The sequence below is a fragment of the Trachypithecus francoisi genome, unplaced genomic scaffold (assembly GCF_009764315.1).
Source record: "Trachypithecus francoisi isolate TF-2019V2 unplaced genomic scaffold, Tfra_2.0 Lachesis_group14, whole genome shotgun sequence".
Taxonomy (NCBI): Eukaryota; Metazoa; Chordata; class Mammalia; order Primates; family Cercopithecidae; genus Trachypithecus; species Trachypithecus francoisi.
The window spans coordinates 32,855,941-32,873,899 of record NW_022681459.1 but is presented as its reverse complement, the minus strand read 5'-3'; the positions used below and the strand labels follow the sequence as shown (position 1 = coordinate 32,873,899).

Sequence of the window (17,959 nt, the reverse complement as noted above, 5' to 3'; positions counted from 1 at the left end):
GTAATTCATGAAGAGCCAGCTGTGCAGGAGACCGGAGTTTTATTATTACTCAAATCAGTCTCCCAGAGCATTCAGGGAGCAAAGTTTTTAAGGATAACTTGGTGGATGGGGGGAAGCCAGTGGGCCAGGAGTGCTGATTGGTCAGAGATGAAATCAAAGGGAGTTGAAACTGTCTTCTTGTGCTCAGTCAGTTCCTGGGTGGGGGCCACAAGATCAGATGAGCCAGTTAATCCATCTGGATGGTGCCAGCTGATCCATCAAGTGCAGGGTCTGCAAAATATCTCCAACACTGATCTTAGGAGCAGTTTAGGGAGGGTCAGAATCTTTAGACTTCAGCTGCATGACTCCTAAACCATAATTTCTAATCTTGTGGCTAATGTGAGTCCTACAAAGGCAATCTAGTCCTCAGGCAAGAAGGAGGTCTGCTTTGGGAAAGGGCTATTACCATCTTTGTTTAAACTATAAACTAAGTTTCTCCCAAAGTTAGTTCAGCCTACACCCAGGAATGAACAAGGACAACTTGGAGGTTAGATGCAAGATGGAGTCAGTTAAATCTCTTTCACTGTCTCAGTCATAATTTTGCAAAGGCGGTTTCAAGCTCGGCCTGTGGGTTCCCATATTCACGCAGCAAGTCAAGTGATCTGAGTTACATGAACCATCTACACGCCCAAAATGTGGGTTCAGGGTACCCCAATGTATTTCCTCCTGCTGGTCCCTGCATGCTCTGAGCTGTGGGCTGGCTTGGGGTTGGAGCCTTACCCACTCTACCCCACATCCTTGTCTGAGGAAGGCCCTGTGGTCACAGGCATAAGTGAGCCTGGAGATCTGTCACTGCACGGGCCTCCTCCCTCCCTCCCCCACGTCACCGCAGACCAGCTGCTGGGTGCCAAGGTGGTGCTGGCAGGTACAGGGGCTGCAGCTGCCAGGATAGAAGGTGTCTCAGCACACTGGGGTGGAGGTGGGGGTGGGGCAGTGCTGAGTCATAGCCCTGCTTGGGGTATGCTGGGCAGCTCAGCCTCCACAGGGGACTCCAGGACAGGGTGAGTGGCAGGTAGGCGCAGGCAGCCCTGGGGTCAGCTCCAGTGGGGTGGAAAGGACTTGTTGGTCTGAAGTGGGTTCCATGACTCCTGCTGCCGCCCTACGCCTGGGATAGTGGACACCACTGGTCCCTACACTGAGGCTAGAGAATCCTGAAGGTTCAGGGTGTATGGTATCTATGGTATCTGGGGAGGGCTGGGAGCCCATCGGGCATTAGGGGTGTGTCTTTGCTCTGCCTTGCTGGCCCTGTGACCTGGGCTGCCTGCCACCTCTTGGGGTCCTAGCTCCTGTTACCAGCAGAGGTGGCCATCTGAGTGGCCTCTGTTGGGCCTCAGGCATGACTGTCTCTGCGTCTCTTCCAGTCACAGTCTGGGTACAGTTTCATCTCTTCAACAAGCCTAAACTAACTCCCTGGGGACAGGGTGTGTGTGTTGAACCATCACTTCATCTTGGCTCACCCTTTCCATGGCCCAGGCTCTGCATGGGGCAGGCTTTCCTGGGAGGTGAGGAGGGAGGCAGGTAGCTAGGGACCTGGAGAGTGAGGGGCTGGGCTGTTGTCTCTGAGGAAGTGGGGCACAGTGATAAAGGAGCCAGTCTATAAGCTGATAAGTCTTCCCACCCCTGGCTTAGCCGGCTTGGGCAGTGACACCTTCGGTGACCTTGGCTGTGGGCTGTCCTCTTCTGCCTCAGCGGGGGGGGGGGGCACTGACTCTGTGCTGTGCTGGCTGTTGTGGCGGAGGCCTTGTACGAGGCTTTGGGGAGAGCCTAGAGGTTACGGGCAGGGCAGGCTGGCTCCCGTGGCCTGGTTCGGCCCTGGCGAGCTCAGGCTGTGGTAGGTGTGGGCATGGGTATTGTGTTGCCCAAGCTCTATGCCCAACAGCAGGCGGGGCCTCCAGGGATTGCGCCTGGGGAGGGAAGTGGTTCCTAGAGTGGTGGGCATCCAGGATGCAAAGGTCCCAAGAGAGGTGGCAGCACTTTACTTCCATGACCATGTCCCCATCCTGGCTCAGGGCTGTCACTCAACATCTGTTACAGGAACAGACTTGGGAGGGCCACATCTGGAAGGAGGGTCATGAGGGCAGGCCGGGTCTGCTGGGTGGTGGGTGAGAAGGGAGGGTCTTGAGGGTGAAGTCCATGTGTGGGCTGAAGGGTCTGTCCTGAAACCACAGGAAGCAAGTGGCTCTCAGCAGAGGGTTCCTGAGTGGGCTCAGGGTTTGGGGATCATGCCTGAGGAACCTTTGGGTAAGTGAGTCAGGGACCAGGATAGAGCTCCTTAAGAGCCTACGGCCAAGAGAAGCTGGTTTCCTGAGGCTACTGGGGAGGAGGCAGGCTGAGCGCAGCCTACTAGGGCTTCCTGGCCTCTGGCTGCCTGCATGTCGGACCTGATGCCTAGCCCTGTGTCGCACTAAGTCCTAAGCGACCTCCTGGTGAATTTGCCATACTCTTCATGCTGCAAACACTACACATCTGCTGGGGACGGTGGCTGGATACTAGCTGGTGTTCACTGATACAGTTCACTCATCTGTACTGGCCATAAGCACAGCAGGGTCCTGTACCACAGGGACAGCTGACAGTCCCCCTTTCCCAGTACCTGCCACTTTCACCTAATATGTCCCCTCTCCAAGAGCAGCCCCTGCTTCAGCCTACTGGCTGGACCCTGGAGTTCCCTGATCATCTCCCTGCTTCCACCCAGCTACCACTCCATCACCAGGCACTGTGCACCGTACAGCTCACACATCTTGCAGAGTTCCTCACTGCATCCACTTCCCCCAGCCCTCACCCATGTTGCTCCCCTTTTATCACCTGGATGTTTGCATCCAGGAGCCTCCTCTGGTCTGGTTTCAGTGCAGCAGCCAAGGGATGCTGGTCACACAGGGCAGGTCATGGCACTTCTCACCCAAACCCTGGCTGGCTCCCGACTCGCCCTTACAGTGACCTCCTACCCTCTTGGCACCAGCCACATGGCCTCCTTCCTGCCCCTCAGACTGGTCAGGCACGCTCCCACCTCAGGGCCTTTGCACCAGTAGTTCCCTTATCCCTGATGCCTGCTTGCCTCCCCCCTTCACCGCCTGTTCATACTTATCTCTCACCTATCAGGAGGCCAGCCCCACCCACCTTTGCAGACTTGCAGCCTGCATGCGCCACCCCTAACCCAGCCCACTGGGAGCTCCATTTCCACTGTAGCACTGGGTACCTTCTTCACTTGCTGTTTATTTACTGTCTGTAGTCTGACTCCTGCCCTCCCACCTGAGCAAAAATAGGGAATGGATCTTCATCTACCTCATTCAGCAGCCTCAGCCCAAGTGCCAGAATCAAAGCCATGGTTTAGCAAGTAAGTGTGGGATGCTGGAGAGCCCTTGACCCATCTTGCCTCTGCCCCAGTCGCCTCAGCCTAGCTGCACACCTCAGCTGGTTCCTCCTCTCCAGGGTGTCTCTGCTCCCAGGATGCCACATGCAACCACATGCAGATGCCCCCATGCACCAGTACACATGCAGCTGCACACATGCACAACCACATGCAGACAGGGGCATGGACCTGTGCATGCACACCCAAAGATGTGTACATGGACCTGCTCACAGACATGTACAGAGAGCTGTGTGTGCACGTGAACAGGCACATGCACACACTGGCATACAAGCAACTAGACACAGACACATCCATGCAGCTGCACACTCACAGACACACACAGGGACCTACGCATACATATACACACACCACAGTGGACCTGCACACACACAGGGACCTATGCATGCATGTACATGCACCACAGTGGATTTGCACACACACACAAGGACCTGTGCATACACGTACACGCACCACAGTGGACCTGCACACATACAGGGACCTGTGCATACACATACATGCACCACAATGGATTTGCACACACACAGGGACCTATCCATGCACACACACACACAACGCAATGGACCTGCACACACACAGGGACCTATGCATACATGTACACACACTGCAGTGGACTTGCACACACACAGGGACTTATGCATACACATACACACACCGCAATGGACCTGCACACAGGCACCACATAATGCCACAAACATGCAGGTACACACATGGCTTAAAACCTTTCAGTGGTGTCCTGTGTCTTTTCAGTGAAGACCAAGGGCTCAGTTGAACTTCTGGTAAGCCCTGTGCCCCTTCTTCTTGCCTGGTACCTCTCTCCTCCTCTCCCTTGGTCCAGCCACTCTGTCCTTCCTTCAGTTCCCCTGTGTGTTAGGGATGGTTTGTCCCTTTCATCCCTAACACACATCCCCACACACCGCAGGGCCTTAGAGCATGTTCCTCCTCTGCCTGGCACTCTCTTTCTCTGGCCCATTCCTCTGGTATTTCTAGCCACGCCCAGAGGCACTGTGGTGGGGGGTCCTGGTTGTTGGGCTCTAGTGACCCATCAGTGGTTTCTGGGCCAGGGAACAATGTGGTCATCCAGCTCTTGGCCTTTGTCTCTCGGCCAACCATTATCAGGTTCCATCCTGCGACTTGGAGAGTCCTAGCATGTCTGGTAAAGCCCAGGTTAGACTCAGAGAGAGGGCCAGCCAGAGCCTTGTGTAAGAGCCAAGAAGTCAAGCCTCAAAATAGGTGGGACTGTCATACCTATTATGTCATACTGTCATGTGGTTTGGACCACAGCCAGGCTCCCAACGCAAGGCCTCCTTATATCCGTGCACAGCCCTGTCCCATGTGTGGCACTCCTGTGGAGGGCACTCATACCCCCAAACACAACAGAGCCCTGCAGAGCTGCAGGGAGAATTCTGGGTGGGGCCTTCTGCTTGTTTGGTTCAGGTGATCTGAAAGACGAGGGTCCTCAAGCAGGGGACCTCCCCTTGGTTGTGACTGTTCGTCACTGCCCCATGCAGATGACAGACGTGGCCCTGACACCCTGATTGCTGCCTGGCCTCAGTTTCCCCTTTCCTCCCACATTGCCCTGCCATTGCTGGTGCACACTGAGCAAAGACTGCTTGGGCAGCCCTTAGCTCCAGGCTTCCAGACGACAGCAGTTCAGGGCCCAGGCTGCCAGCCCAGTGTCCCCAACCTGCTCTCTGATTCCCCAGCCTTGGAGCCTTGGAGCCATGGAGCACATACATTCCAAAGCACAAATCACACATCCTTGGACAGAGCAGCTTCTCTGCCCACCACTGGGACGAAGGGGGCTCCTGGCTGTACCTCAGATTTTCAAACACTGAATTGAGAAGAATAGTCATGATGACAGAGGACACCTCCCACTGGGCTGGACACTGCCTTCTGAAAGGAGCATGTTGGCTTCCTGCTGGAATGATGGTGCTGGCAGGGAGGACCCTGGGTCCCCAGGCAGTGGGCTGAGGGCTTTGGACACCTTTCCACACCTAAGGGGCTACATGTCATCTTTAAGCAGATGTTCTGCCCACTGTGTGCTAGAGTGGGAGGGTCATCTCGGGGCTTCCATTCTCAGATGTAATTTTCAGCGTCATTGGGATTGGGCTGAGTGACTGTTTAATCACTGCTCTCTTGGCAGAGATGTTTCTAGGGCGTTCCCTGGTGCACCTCTCATCCGTGGCTGCCCAGTGAAGCGGGAAAGTTCCTCAGCCTCTCCAGTGATTCCTTCCCTCCTTCCACCAACCAGTGCTTACTGAACACCCACTATGCACCGGGCACTGCCCTGTTCCCAGTGGGGAACGAGGCCAGGACGGGCCCTCCTCACCCGCACTGTGGCTCGGGGTAGGGGCGACGACAGCACACGAGGTCACGTAGGTCACACATTAGCTGAGGGCTGCTATGGAGGAGGATGACAGGGGGCAAGGAGATGCTCACAGCAACAAGCACAGCAGGGCAGTGACTGCTACTGGCTGTCACTTTCTGAGGACCAGGCTTGTGCTAGACGCTTTACTTTTCACAGATACCTGTGGCCAGTGAGGGACAGGCTCTGAGATGGGAGTAAGTCGCCAGAGGCCACACAACCTGGGAGAGGCAATCGAGGCATGAAGGATGAGACCACCCTGAGAGTGGTGGGGGTAACATCAGGGTTTGACCAAGGGAAAGAAGTGGTATTGGAAACTCTGGCTGTCAGAGGCTGGCAAGGCTAGGGAGCAGGTGTGAGAGGCCACCACCACTGTCAGGAGAGATCAGAACCTCTGCCCAGGGAGAGGACAGCCCACCAGGGGCCTGCTTCAGAGCAGGATCGCCAGAACTAGTGGTCAAGGTCTGTGAGGGGCAAGGGACAGTGAGGGGCACGGATGGCTGCTGGGAGGATGAAGTGCCATTTGCTAAGGTTTTAGCAGGTTGAGTTTCAGATGCTGGTCACACCCAGGAGTAGGGGGTGGGGCCTTGGCTGTTGGGGTCTGTCTGCCTCGGGCCTTCCCACCCCAGGGCCTGTCACAGAGTTGATGGGTGGTATTAGAGGGGCTAATGCTGCCTGTGGCAGGATGGGGAGGCTACGTGGGTCTCCGGAAAGGGACAGAGGTCAGGGAAGGAGCAAGGGGGTGCGTGCAAGCTGGGTGGGGCCTGGTGCCACCCTGGGCTCACAGCCAGGGGCAGAAGCCCAAGCTTTGAGCTGCCCCTCATGTGGGGAGGCCTGGTCCAAGCACCCGATAAAGTCACAGGGGCATCCTAGGGTGTGCGCCTCCCTGCTGGCAGGAAAAGTGGATGGGGAGGCCCTGACTTGCGGGGTTGGTGAAAGATTCTGCCTGGGGCCTCTAGGCCACCCTGCCTTGCCCTGGCCTCAGTGATTACTGCTACCCTTGGGAGCCACTGTGACATCTCCTGCTCTCCCAGGTGGATTTCACCACAGCACCACGTGCAGTCCCCAATTCCCTGGTCTCAGCCCAAGCCCCACTCTACCTCCTTCTGCAGGAGTGAGGCCGCACCTGCCCACTGTGCTTAGGCACCTCACGGTGCTCCCACAGCCTGAAGCCTCCACCTTGCTCTGGTCCCTGCCTATCTGCTGGCTCCTGGGCTAGCCCAGCAGAGTGCCCTCAAGGGAAGGCAGGGGCCAGGCCTCCCTCCTGGTGCTTTTCCTCCCTGTGATTAGCAGTGACCCAGCTCCTGCGGGGGCAGTGAGAGTCAGAGAGGTGCTCAGTTATCCCAGGGCTGGGCCGAGGCCTGGCCACCCATGTAAAACAGGGCAAGGCTGAGCTCTATCAGTGCTCTCTGGGAGAAGGACACCAGGGGGCATCACAGCAGGGTGACCTTATTGAATCCTAACTGGATGCAGTAGAAGTGAGTCCAGCATGGGGGCTGGGTGGGCAGAGGCCTCGCACACACCCTCCTCTCCCTCATGCACCTGGCTTCAGGTAGACTGTCCAGGCAGCAGCAGACATACGTGTTACACCATGGTGTGGACCCTGCGGTGCCCCATGGAGGAGAGGGGGTCGGATGGATTGTTGCCGGCTGATTTTCCGAGGCCAGTCTCTGCTGCTCGGCTTTCAGAAGAGCTCCCTTTCACTGTCCAGCCTGAGGTGGGGCCACAGGGAGGAGGCTCACACTCTTCTCTGTGTTTGGCAGGTGAAGGGCTGGATGCACAGTGGGAGCCAGAGGCGGGGGGCTGCAGGGAGCACACCAGCGACCGGCCCTCCAACCCTCCAACCACTCAACAACATCGCCACAGCAACCAGCAACCAGACGGCAGCAGCCGAGGCAGACACAAGCGGACGGCTTCCCACCGTCGCCGAGGACAGGGAATGACTACGGCAAATCAGGCCACTTTGCTGACTAGGGAGGTGGAGTGTCACTAGTGGGGAGGGGCGGCCTCCGCCCGCTGCACAGAGCGCCATGCCGGCTGGAGAAGAGGCGCTGGGGCAGGGGCTGCAGTGTGGCTCGGCCTCACCCCCCTGCTGGCACTGAGTGCCTCCAGGGCAGCTGGGCTCTCGTCTGCCTGGTCTCAGCATCCCCTGTGGTAAGAGGGAGAGGCACCCCGTCCCGTGCTCCTTGTCTGGGTCCGCTGCTGCCAGACCATGGGATGTCGGCAAAGCTCAGAGGAAAAAGAAGCAGCCCGGCGGTCCCGGAGAATTGACCGCCACCTGCGCTCAGAGAGCCAACGGCAGCGCCGTGAGATCAAGCTGCTCCTGCTGGGCACCAGCAACTCCGGCAAGAGCACCATCGTCAAACAGATGAAGATCATCCACAGCGGCGGCTTCAACCTGGAGGCCTGCAAGGAGTACAAGCCCCTCATCATCTACAACGCCATCGACTCGCTGACCCGCATCATCCGGGCCCTGGCCGCCCTCAGGATCGACTTCCACAACCCGGACCGCGCCTACGACGCTGTGCAGCTCTTTGCGCTGACAGGCCCCGCTGAGAGCAAGGGCGAGATCACACCCGAGCTGCTGGGCGTCATGCGGCGGCTCTGGGCCGACCCAGGGGCACAGGCCTGCTTCAGCCGCTCCAGCGAGTACCACCTGGAGGACAATGCGGCCTACTACCTGAACGACCTGGAGCGCATCGCCGCAGCTGACTACATCCCCACTGTCGAGGACATCCTGCGCTCCCGGGACATGACCACGGGCATCGTGGAGAACAAGTTCACCTTCAAGGAGCTCACCTTCAAGATGGTGGACGTGGGGGGGCAGAGGTCAGAGCGCAAAAAGTGGATCCACTGCTTCGAGGGCGTCACAGCCATCATCTTCTGTGTGGAGCTCAGCGGCTACGACCTGAAACTCTACGAGGATAACCAGACAGTAAGTGGGGCTGGGGGTTTTCCTCTGCTTGTTCCTGCTGTCACGGGTTCTTGGAAGCAAGAGGACTCGCGAGGTCCAGGACAGTCTGCAGCCAGAAAGGGAACGAGGCGCAGGCCTGGCCCTGCTGCACGATAACTGAGGCGGCTCCAGCAAGGTGGGGGCAGAGGGAACGGTGTGGAGTGCAGGTGTCATGTCCCATGCCTGAAGTACTCGGTGTGGAGGCCACAGGGCAAGAGAGTGTGAGGCTCCGCCAGGCATCCGTGGTCAGTCCATGTGATAGTTTGGCAAATCCATGAAGCTCCTGCCAGCACCACTCTCCTACCAGCATGTAGGTCCAGGAACAGCAGCCAGCCCCACAACCCCGTCTTGAGCCTGAGAGTCTGGCAGAGATGGGGTTAAGAGCTCTTTAGAAGGGATAAGCCAGGTCCTGGTGGAAAGGGGACGACGTGAAAGCAGGTGTTGGGATTCTTTCACAGTGGCATGGGCACAGCCCGAGGGAGACCTGGACCCAGTGCCAAGCACTGGGGGCTTGAGAGTGGAGTTGCTGGAGAGAGTGGGGAGCCAGGTGAAGCAGCGGAGCAGTGTGCTCAGGCCCAGCCAATACAGAAGGTCTAGCACACGAAGGGGGCCACAGCCAGGAGTGGCAGCGGTAGAGGCTGTGGCAGACAAGGGAGGGGCTGTCTTGCCCAGCAGGATGCCCTGAGCACAGATTTCAAGTCTCTCCTTAAGAGAGAGGCCTTTGTCCCTGGGAATGGGATAGTGGGGGCAAACAAGGAGTCATGAAGTTGTGGGTGCCCTGGGGCTAGCGGAGGGTGATACTGGGAGACAAGGGCCCAGCCTCCCACTTGGGAGCACTGGCCTCCGAGGTCACTCTTTGCTTCACCCAGTTCTAAGGCAAGCTTTATTCTTTGGGTTCAGCCGAGAGCAACAATGGTTCTAGCTTTGGCCCTGTGCCCCAGCCAGGGAAACTGGACAGCTCCAGGCTGTGGCCATGGTGCTAGAAGCCTGAGTGTTCTGAGAGAGAGGATCTTCAGCTTTCATCAGGCAGCTGGGGAGGCAGGCTTGCCTTCCTCCACTCCTCACTTCAGGGCTCTCCCTGGAACTGTGCCTAGGTGTTGATGGTGTGCCTGGGGGGAACAAATGATGGATGGGCAGGGAGGTGTGTACACAGGCAGCTGGATCCACCCTGCTCCCGGTGTGTATCTGTGTGCTCTCCAGGGTTCTGCCCCTTACCCTATGGTTGCCCCCAGTTCAGTCCCATGTGTGGTTCTGGGCAGAGGGGACATCCCAGTAGATGAGTGAGGTCAGGCTCCCTTGATGAGGCATGGCCATGGGCAGAGGCCTTGCAGCTGAGAAGCTGCAAGGCAAAGTGAGGTGCTCAGACTGGTCCCCTGGGACAGTGCCATGGTGGGTCTGCCAGCTACCCTGCAGCTGCCAGTCACACGGGCTTGCACCACTGGCCTCATCCATCAACTCAGTGGCAGGCATGGCAAATTCCCCAGGCACCAGGCTGGCTCCCATTTGCATCCTTTGACCGGCTGTGCCCGCAGGTGTGCTGGACCCAGGAGGCAGTATACCTGGGCCTTGAGTTGGTCCGGTGTTTCATGGAGGGCTTCGGCTGTTACCTTTGCGTTCTGAACTTGTCAGTGAGGAGATGACCCAGGTGTCTTCACACATGGGTCCAAGGCTAGGCCTTTGCCTGCCCGCAGCCCTCTCAGCTCTGCCTGGCCTATGCCTCCCACCTTGCTGCCTCTCTCTTCTCTCCTTCTGCTCCAGCCGTGGTCAACATGTTTTGCTCTAGCAATATTGCTCTGTCTAGCCTTAAGCTTGTAACAATCCTGATACCTGCCTCTCATCCCCCTGCCCTTACCCTTCAGGTCTCATCCCAAGTGGCGCCTCCTGGGAGGCCTTTTCTGACCTAGCCTGGCACCTGCACACCCCTCCATCTAGTAATGTGTGAGTGAGCTCCTCAGGGCAGGCCCCGGATGGGCTGGGGGCCGCTGTGGGCCCTCACATCTCTAGTCTTCCCTCTCCCAGGGCTGTCCCTGGGGAGAGCCACGGTGGGCGGCCATGAGCAGGGACAGCAGCCACTGGCCTGGCCTCAGGGATCCCTGTGAGGTTCCAGGCATTCAGGGCATTTTCTAAAGGGAGGGGCTGGCAGCCAGGCTGGCACACCCACCATCATCAGCCTGGTTTCTGCAGGCCTGGGGAAGTGGTTGTTCACCAGAAAAGGAAATTCTTGATGAGAAACCCAAGCAAGGCTGGAAATTCACTGGATTCCAAATGATTCTGACCTTTCATGCTCTACCAGTAATATGTGGAGATGGAAAACAAACAGGCTGCTGAGGAAAGACAATCCCCTCCCGCGATTCCTCCCGCTGGCTGGGCTGGCCCTGGAGGTGGGCTGGCCCCTAGAGTGGTGCTGGCAGTGAGGACAGCCCGCCTCCAGCCAGGCCAGGGCCAGGGCCAGTGCTGGCATAGGGGCTGGCACAGGGCTGCCACTCTCTGCCGTCTCCTTTTGGAATGTGCTGAACTGTCCTCCCTGGGCCCTGTCAAAGGCAAGGCAGCCAAGAACAGGCCATGCTCATTTTCACAAAAGCCGAATGAACCTTGGGGCCCAGTGCCAGGGCTCTGGACATGGCTTCTCCATGGCTCTGCTTCTGTGCTCAGCTCCCAAGGCCTCATCTTCCCTGATGCTGGCAGTGCCTCCCACCCCCACGCCTGGCGAAGGAGCCACAGCCCCCCGGCCCACCCGCTGGCTTCTGCGTCAGCACGTTGCCAAGGAGAACATCAGTGTCTCTGGGCTCCCAGGTGTGAGGGCTGCAGTGAGTGCAGGGCAGCACCTCAGAGCAGGGAAGGCAGATTTCGGGGTGTCTGTGGAGTATGGCAGCAAGCCATACAGGGAGCCGCGCCCCTCCATGGCCACAGTTCCCACCCTCATCCGAAGGAGTTGGTGGACCGTTGTCCTGACCAGGGCCGAGCCCTGCAGGTGTGGCAGGCACCCCCCGGTGCCCCCAAGCCCAACACTCAGCTGGGGCTTCCTCAGGCAGCACGGGAGGCCTGAACACAGCCCAGCAACGCAAGGGGGTTTTTCTGGCGCACCTATCCCCTGAATGATCCCATGGGGCAGCAGCGCCTGTTATTTTTGTCACAGATCGAGGCGCCAAGGCTCAGGCACACGGCCGGCGCTGCGGGCCCCCAGCCCTCAAGTCCACGAGGACAGTTCCTGAGAGGCCATGTGTCACACACAGGACCCACCATGGGCCTCCCACTTAGCCAGAGCCATGGCAGAGGCTCTGCCCCTCCTCTTTAGTACATTCACACAAGGGTCAGTCAGCAAAGACAATCACTCTGCTGCCCTAGGAGAGAAAGGCAAAGAGGAGAAGCTGGCACCTACCAGCCCACGCTGAGGGACAGACACAGGTGGCTGTGGCCAGCAGAGCCTGAGTCTTCACTCGGCCCCACTGGAGGCACCTGAGGGGGTAGTTGGGCACTTGCTGCCCAACCTCTGCCCTTGCGGATCAGCTGATGGGCTCTGCTGGCCACCTAATGCTGTGGGATCCTTCAGAAGGCAAGATTAAAAGGTCTGGTTGTAAAGTGTCAAATGTTCTCATGTGGAAACCCACAGGGAGCTCACTGCCCATTTCCCGACGGAGCTGTCAGCACTCCCAGCCCTGCGGCGGGTCTGTTGTGCACCTGTGATGGACCTGCTGTGTGGGCGCAAGGCTCAGGCAGGGGCTGGGCATGAGGGTTAGCGCAACTCTCCCAGCAGCACAGGGAACTGGGGGACAAGCAGGAGGCAGTCACACTAGCCCAGCCATAGCTTCATTTCCACAAAGCCTTGTGCTGCCGGGGACACCTGCCCTGTCTTTCTAGAGCTGGCAGGCAGCAGTTCCCAGCGGTGTCCCCATTGTGCTTTCATCCGGGACCCACGGTAGTCACTTGAGCCCCATAGGCAGGCTGGGTCACAGCAAGGTGCACTGTGGGAGGCCTGGTGTCTCTGCCACTTATCTGAGAGACAGCTGGTCAACATGTTATCAGTGAGGGTACCCAGGGAACGGGGGACCTAAGAACATGACTTTTTTTTTTTTTTTTTTTTTTTTTGAGACGGAGTCTTGCTCTGTCGCCGGGGCTGGAGTGCAGTGGCCGGATCTCAGCTCACTGCAAGCTCCGCCTCCCGGGTTCACGCCATTCTCCTGCCTCAGCCTCCCGAGTAGCTGGGACTACAGACGCCCGCCACCTCGCCCGGCTAGTTTTTTGTATTTTTTAGTAGAGACGGGGTTTCACAGTGTTCGCCAGGATGGTCTCGATCTCCTGACCTCGTGATCCGCCCGTCTCGGCCTCCCAAAGTGCTGGGATTACAGGCTTGAGCCACCGCGCCCGGCCAGAACATGACTTTTGTGGGGCAAGTTCTGCAGGTGGCAAGTGCTTGAGCAGCCAGCCTCCAGGCAGTTGGCCTCTGCCCAGCCCTGATAGTGGTCCCTCATCCTGGGCCATTGGCTTCCTGCGGAGCCTCTCCCCACTCCAGGGCAGGTCAGCACCCCTAGCACACCATGAGGGCAGGTCCACACCCACCCAGCACAGCCAGTGCTATGAGCAGAGGGCCTGGCACACAGTGGGTGCTCTGCAGACTTTGTGGAGCAGGTGGAAGGCGGTAGGCTTTGAAAAAGCTGGAGCTCCAAGGCCCTGGTTTCTGGGTGCAGAGCAGCTGGGACACTCAGCCCTTCCCGAGGAGACCCACTGCTGGTCCGTAACGGGAGTGTGTGCAGTGCCCTGAGGAAGGGCTGCCCAAGGCCGTCCTGTGAACACAGCATGTTCCTGCCACCCTAGCACTGTGGTTTATCATTTAGCCCAAAAAGGGAGCTTGTTTTAGTGCTTTAAAAATGGAGTTTAAACATTTGTGCCATAAAATGGCACATTGTGGGTGAAGCAAGGTGTTTCCAGTAAGATAGGCTTCCACCTATTGATGACAGAGCTGGTTATATTTGTCCAAAGACAGAATTACAAATGGGCAACAGCCAGACACAGATGATCCCCTCTGCCCAGCATACCAGGGCTTAGATTGAGAAGGGACCTTGCACATTCTTTAGTGTCCTTAACCAGCCGGCTTTGCAGATGAGGACACTGAGCCTGAGAGAGGCTCCTTCACATACCCCAGGGCTGAGACACTGGCTCTCAGGGAAGGTCCTGGCACTGGCCCCTGGGAATTCCAGCGGCCCCCTCTTCACCCTACTAGTCCTACATCCTGTGGGTGCTGGGGTGCTCCAGCAAGGACCTTGGGGCTATAGACTGGGTTCCACCCTGGGAGCTGCTGTGTAGCCAGCATCCCCTCAGGAGAGTGGAGGACAGTGACACCTGGGCTTGGGAGAAGTGAGTGGCTGTCAAGATTGACACTCCCCTCCTCCCCTTGTCTCCTGGCCTAGTTAGTGGCAGGATCACAGGGAGCCCTAGCAGAACATGGTCTCACTCTGCCTCTTGTTCCTGACCTGGTCAAGGGCATAGCTCCAAGCCAGAAGGCCTGCTGCCCTTTTCCTGACACACACAGGTCTCCCAAGCAGCTCCCTCTGATCTTGCAATGTGCCAGGGCCACATGCAGTTTGTCTGCAGCATCCTTAAGTTATAATGACCCTGGAACAGCAGAGCCTCCTGACCAGATCCAGAAGGAGGGCCAGGCTGGCACACTGGGCTCCTGAGGACTGGATGGCTCCCATGGCAGTGCAGCTTGAGAGGCTCCACAGGGGTGGGAGACACAGAGGACCAAGCCCACAGCAGCATCCTGATGGCACCTCGCTTGGCAGACGTGGAATTGGGAGCAGGGCTCAGCTGGCCACATGATATTCCCAGCCCACATCCCTCTCTAAGCTTGGCCTGGCTTCCTCTCTATGGCCTGTTATCCTTCCCGAGCACTGGAGCAGCGGGACCAGCCTCAAGAGGGTTGGGCACACACCTATAGTTGGGCTACCCGTGACCTAGAGGCCCCACCAACACTTGTGAACAGCCCCTGCCATCCCTTCAGCACCGGCTCCCCACATTCAAGTTCCCTTGCCTCATTGCCCAGCACTCAGCCTTAACTGGGGCTGCGGCCACCTCAGTCAGCCTTGGGCCGCTCTGAGCCTGTGGCCGGTGCTCAGCGAATGCTGGATATCTGCTCGCCTAGGTTCCCAGGCTTTTTGCATAAGCCCGTGGGGTGCTGGCTCAAGCCCAAGATGGGAGAGGGATGAGCAGGGAGGGGTGGAAAAGGCAGCATGTCCTGGCACCTAAATTGAGGCCCTTGCTAGCACATCCGTCCTTGGGTTAGCTCCTTCCTTCCTCTGCTCCAAGGGAGGATGCAGCCACAAGGCCCCTGTCAACAGCAGCTTCTCCTTCCCTGTCACACTGGGAGCTTCCAAGGGTGGGGCCATTTCTTAGCCTGCCTTGCCCTGGGTAGGTCCTTGGTCAGAGGTCAGCCGCAAGGCAGGAGGAGGCAGGGCCCTGGACTCAAGCCCCTGCTGCTTGGGCTGCCCCCACACCTGCTCTGCCTGCGGGGCCTTTTCCTTTGGCCCCCAGCTGCTTGTTGTCATGAACCTGGTGGCTCTGTCGTTCAGTGCATCAGCCACCCCTCCATGATGGTCACCTCTTCCTGTGTCACTAGAGGCCATTCCAGGGCACAAGCTCTCACTGAACACAGCAGGACAGTAGCCAGGATGCCAGCCCCATTGCTCCATCTCCTCCACCATGATGACGTTGTGAGGAACCTTGGCAGAACCTCCATGGGGATGTCCATGGTGTTCCTCAGACCTCTCAGACTAGTGCTCCTGCCACAGCGTGTCAGCCTGAGTGGGCTCTGCCGGGCCCTCCTTTATGGGAAGGTGGGGTCAGTCTCTTGCTCTAGTGCTGGTAAGCCCTGAGGGAGGAGGGAGGAGAGCAAGCAAGCTCTCTTCGGCACCGTGCCGGGCAGGGCTGCCCCCTGCAGAGGAGAGTACTGAGACTCAGGGCTAGTGGTGGCAGAGCCTCCCTTTGTGCATGCCAGGGCAGTGAGGGGCTAGAGCTGGCTCATACTGGCTCACAAGAGCTAATTTTTCAATTTTCAGGACATTTATGAGCTGTTTGACATTATATTTGTGGCTTCAAATCAGCCAGGTGGGAGTAATCACAACCCAGGAATTGGCAAATGCTACAAAACAGTTCTACTCCTCCCCAGCCCCCGCCTCCATGCCAGTTGTTAGACCAGCGCACCACAGCCAGTGACTCCCAAGCATGGCGGGGAGAGTCTGCCAGCCAGGCTCGGTCACTGGAGTATGGCAGGATTGATCTGCTTCTGCCATCTTACTGAAGAACCTGACAGTGTCCTTGCCTTTCGGTCCCCCACTGTGCTTCCCCAGTGACTCCCAGCTCTGACCCTGTGGCCGCATGGTTTGTGTCTGTTCGTGTTTACGCCACTGGAGAAAGGGAATTTGCCAGAGCGGCTCCTCACTTGCCTGCCTCCCTCCCGCTCTTCCTCGGCAGATTTTAGAGAATCCTACTCCATAGAGAGCAACCTTGGATTGGCTAATATGAGACCACAAGCTGGGGGCCCTCCGATGTTCTGCATCCAAGAACAAGGCCTCTGACATCCATGCAGGAAGCAGTCCTTGTTCACCCAGTATGTGTGGGCCCTGGGCCCGACAAACTCACAGTCTAGGGATAGAGACGGTCCTATCCCTTCCTCCCCCAGGTCAGCTGGGGATGGCATCAAGCAGCCCCTGGAGGACCTGTGTAGCCAGGGCTGGCCTCAGGCTGGCTTCCCCAGTGCCAACGAATGCCGACCACATGCTCTCTGTGACTGGCCCTGAACCTTCCGTAGGAAGCAGTTTTCTAGGTGCAGAGAAGCCAGGCGCGGGGGCCTCCTCTGTCCCAGAGACCAACTTTGCAGGAGAGAAGGGGACCTAGACATTGGGAGCAGGGCCTGGGCAGATTGGGATGAACGTGGGGGTGGTGATCTGATCTGGACCTTGCAGAATCCAACCAAGGCTGTGGGGGAGCAGTGGGGACAGTCAACAAAGGCAGGACTGAGGGGGCTGTTGGGGGGCCATGGAGAGCACAGAGCTATGCACAGTACCCTGTGGCAGGGGTGACGGAGGATCAGGTGGCATAAGGTCCAAGCGGGCAGGGCAAGGTCCCAGGCACAGTGTCCAATCCCAAGTGTGGCCCAGGGTGGGCGTTGCTGCCTGAGTGCCCTGTAATGATGGAGCCAGGATTCAGCCCCAGGACTGTGTCCCTCCCAATTTATGCACCTCCTGCTCTGCCTCGTGATCAGGCTGGATGCTCACAATGATGCCCTGCCTGAACTGTTCCAAGAGCTTCAGGCCAGAGCTGCTTCCCACCCCACATCCCCTCAACCTGCATCCGCTAGGCTTGCCCAGGCCAGCGGGTAATTAATTTCCTGAGCGCATTAGCTCTGCTCGATGCACACACATAAGAACAGCTCTGGGTTTTAAGACACAGATTACTATTGTTTTAAGGGATTTGTATAATCCAATAACTGAAAAACAATTTTCCACTATCTAGAACAGACTCCATGGTGGAGACTAAGAGTGCTGAGGGCCTTGCTGACTTGGGGGTCCCTAGTAACCAGTGTAGATGGGGGGGATCTGCCACTCAGGGGAGTCCTGTGACTGGCCCTGAACAACACAAGAGCGCAGCGAGAACGGGATGCAGCCGCAAGGCTCTGTGCTGACCGGAGGCATAGCCCTCTTCATCTGAGGCCCCACTGGCTTAGTCTAGTTTCTGGAGGGATTGGAATGACAGTCAGCTAGGGGGCATGGCCCTGGGCATCTCAGGGGGGACAGCCAGTGTTGGCCAGGGCAGAGTGAAAGGTGCTCCTTCTCCCTGCACGTGGCTCCCGTCTGGATAGTGGACAAGCTTAGGCCAGCTCAGGAGCCTGGCTGCAGCTCGCTCTAATCCCTGCTTCATCACACCTCGTGTTGGACATGTCCTCAGCTCATGTACTTTCTCTAATTTCATTAATAATGAAACCAGAGTCGGCTGGGGCCCTGGGCCTTGTGTCCTAAGGGTTCCAGCCTAGGCCAGTCAGGGCCACAGCGCCACACACCTTTTCCTGGCCTGCGGTGACCACGGGAGAAGCAGAGCAGCATCCTGACCAAGGGGCGAGCCTTGAAGGCAACCTGGCCCAGCTGAAGGAGTGACAATGGGCAAGTCCCTGCCCCGCGGGGCCACCCAGCTCAAGCAGTAACGACCCAAATATGTATTTTTTAAGGGTGAATATTTTTGAAAA

General features: G+C 57.9%; 2 protein-coding genes across 3 annotated transcripts in view; one reads left to right on the top strand and one right to left on the bottom strand.

The window, feature by feature from the left end:
* Nucleotides 1-17,959, bottom strand: part of RSPH14 (radial spoke head 14 homolog) — an 82,940-nt gene that overhangs the window by 27,782 nt on the left and 37,199 nt on the right. The gene's annotated exons all lie outside the window — the stretch shown is intronic.
* Nucleotides 1-17,959, top strand: part of GNAZ (G protein subunit alpha z) — a 54,186-nt gene that overhangs the window by 16,747 nt on the left and 19,480 nt on the right. For both annotated transcript variants that reach the window (XM_033232738.1, XM_033232739.1), the window contains one exon: nt 7,535-8,706. In XM_033232738.1, coding sequence (XP_033088629.1) covers nt 7,984-8,706 — 723 coding nt within the window. In that variant the 5' untranslated portion in view covers nt 7,535-7,983. The remainder of the gene's footprint in view (nt 1-7,534; nt 8,707-17,959) is intronic.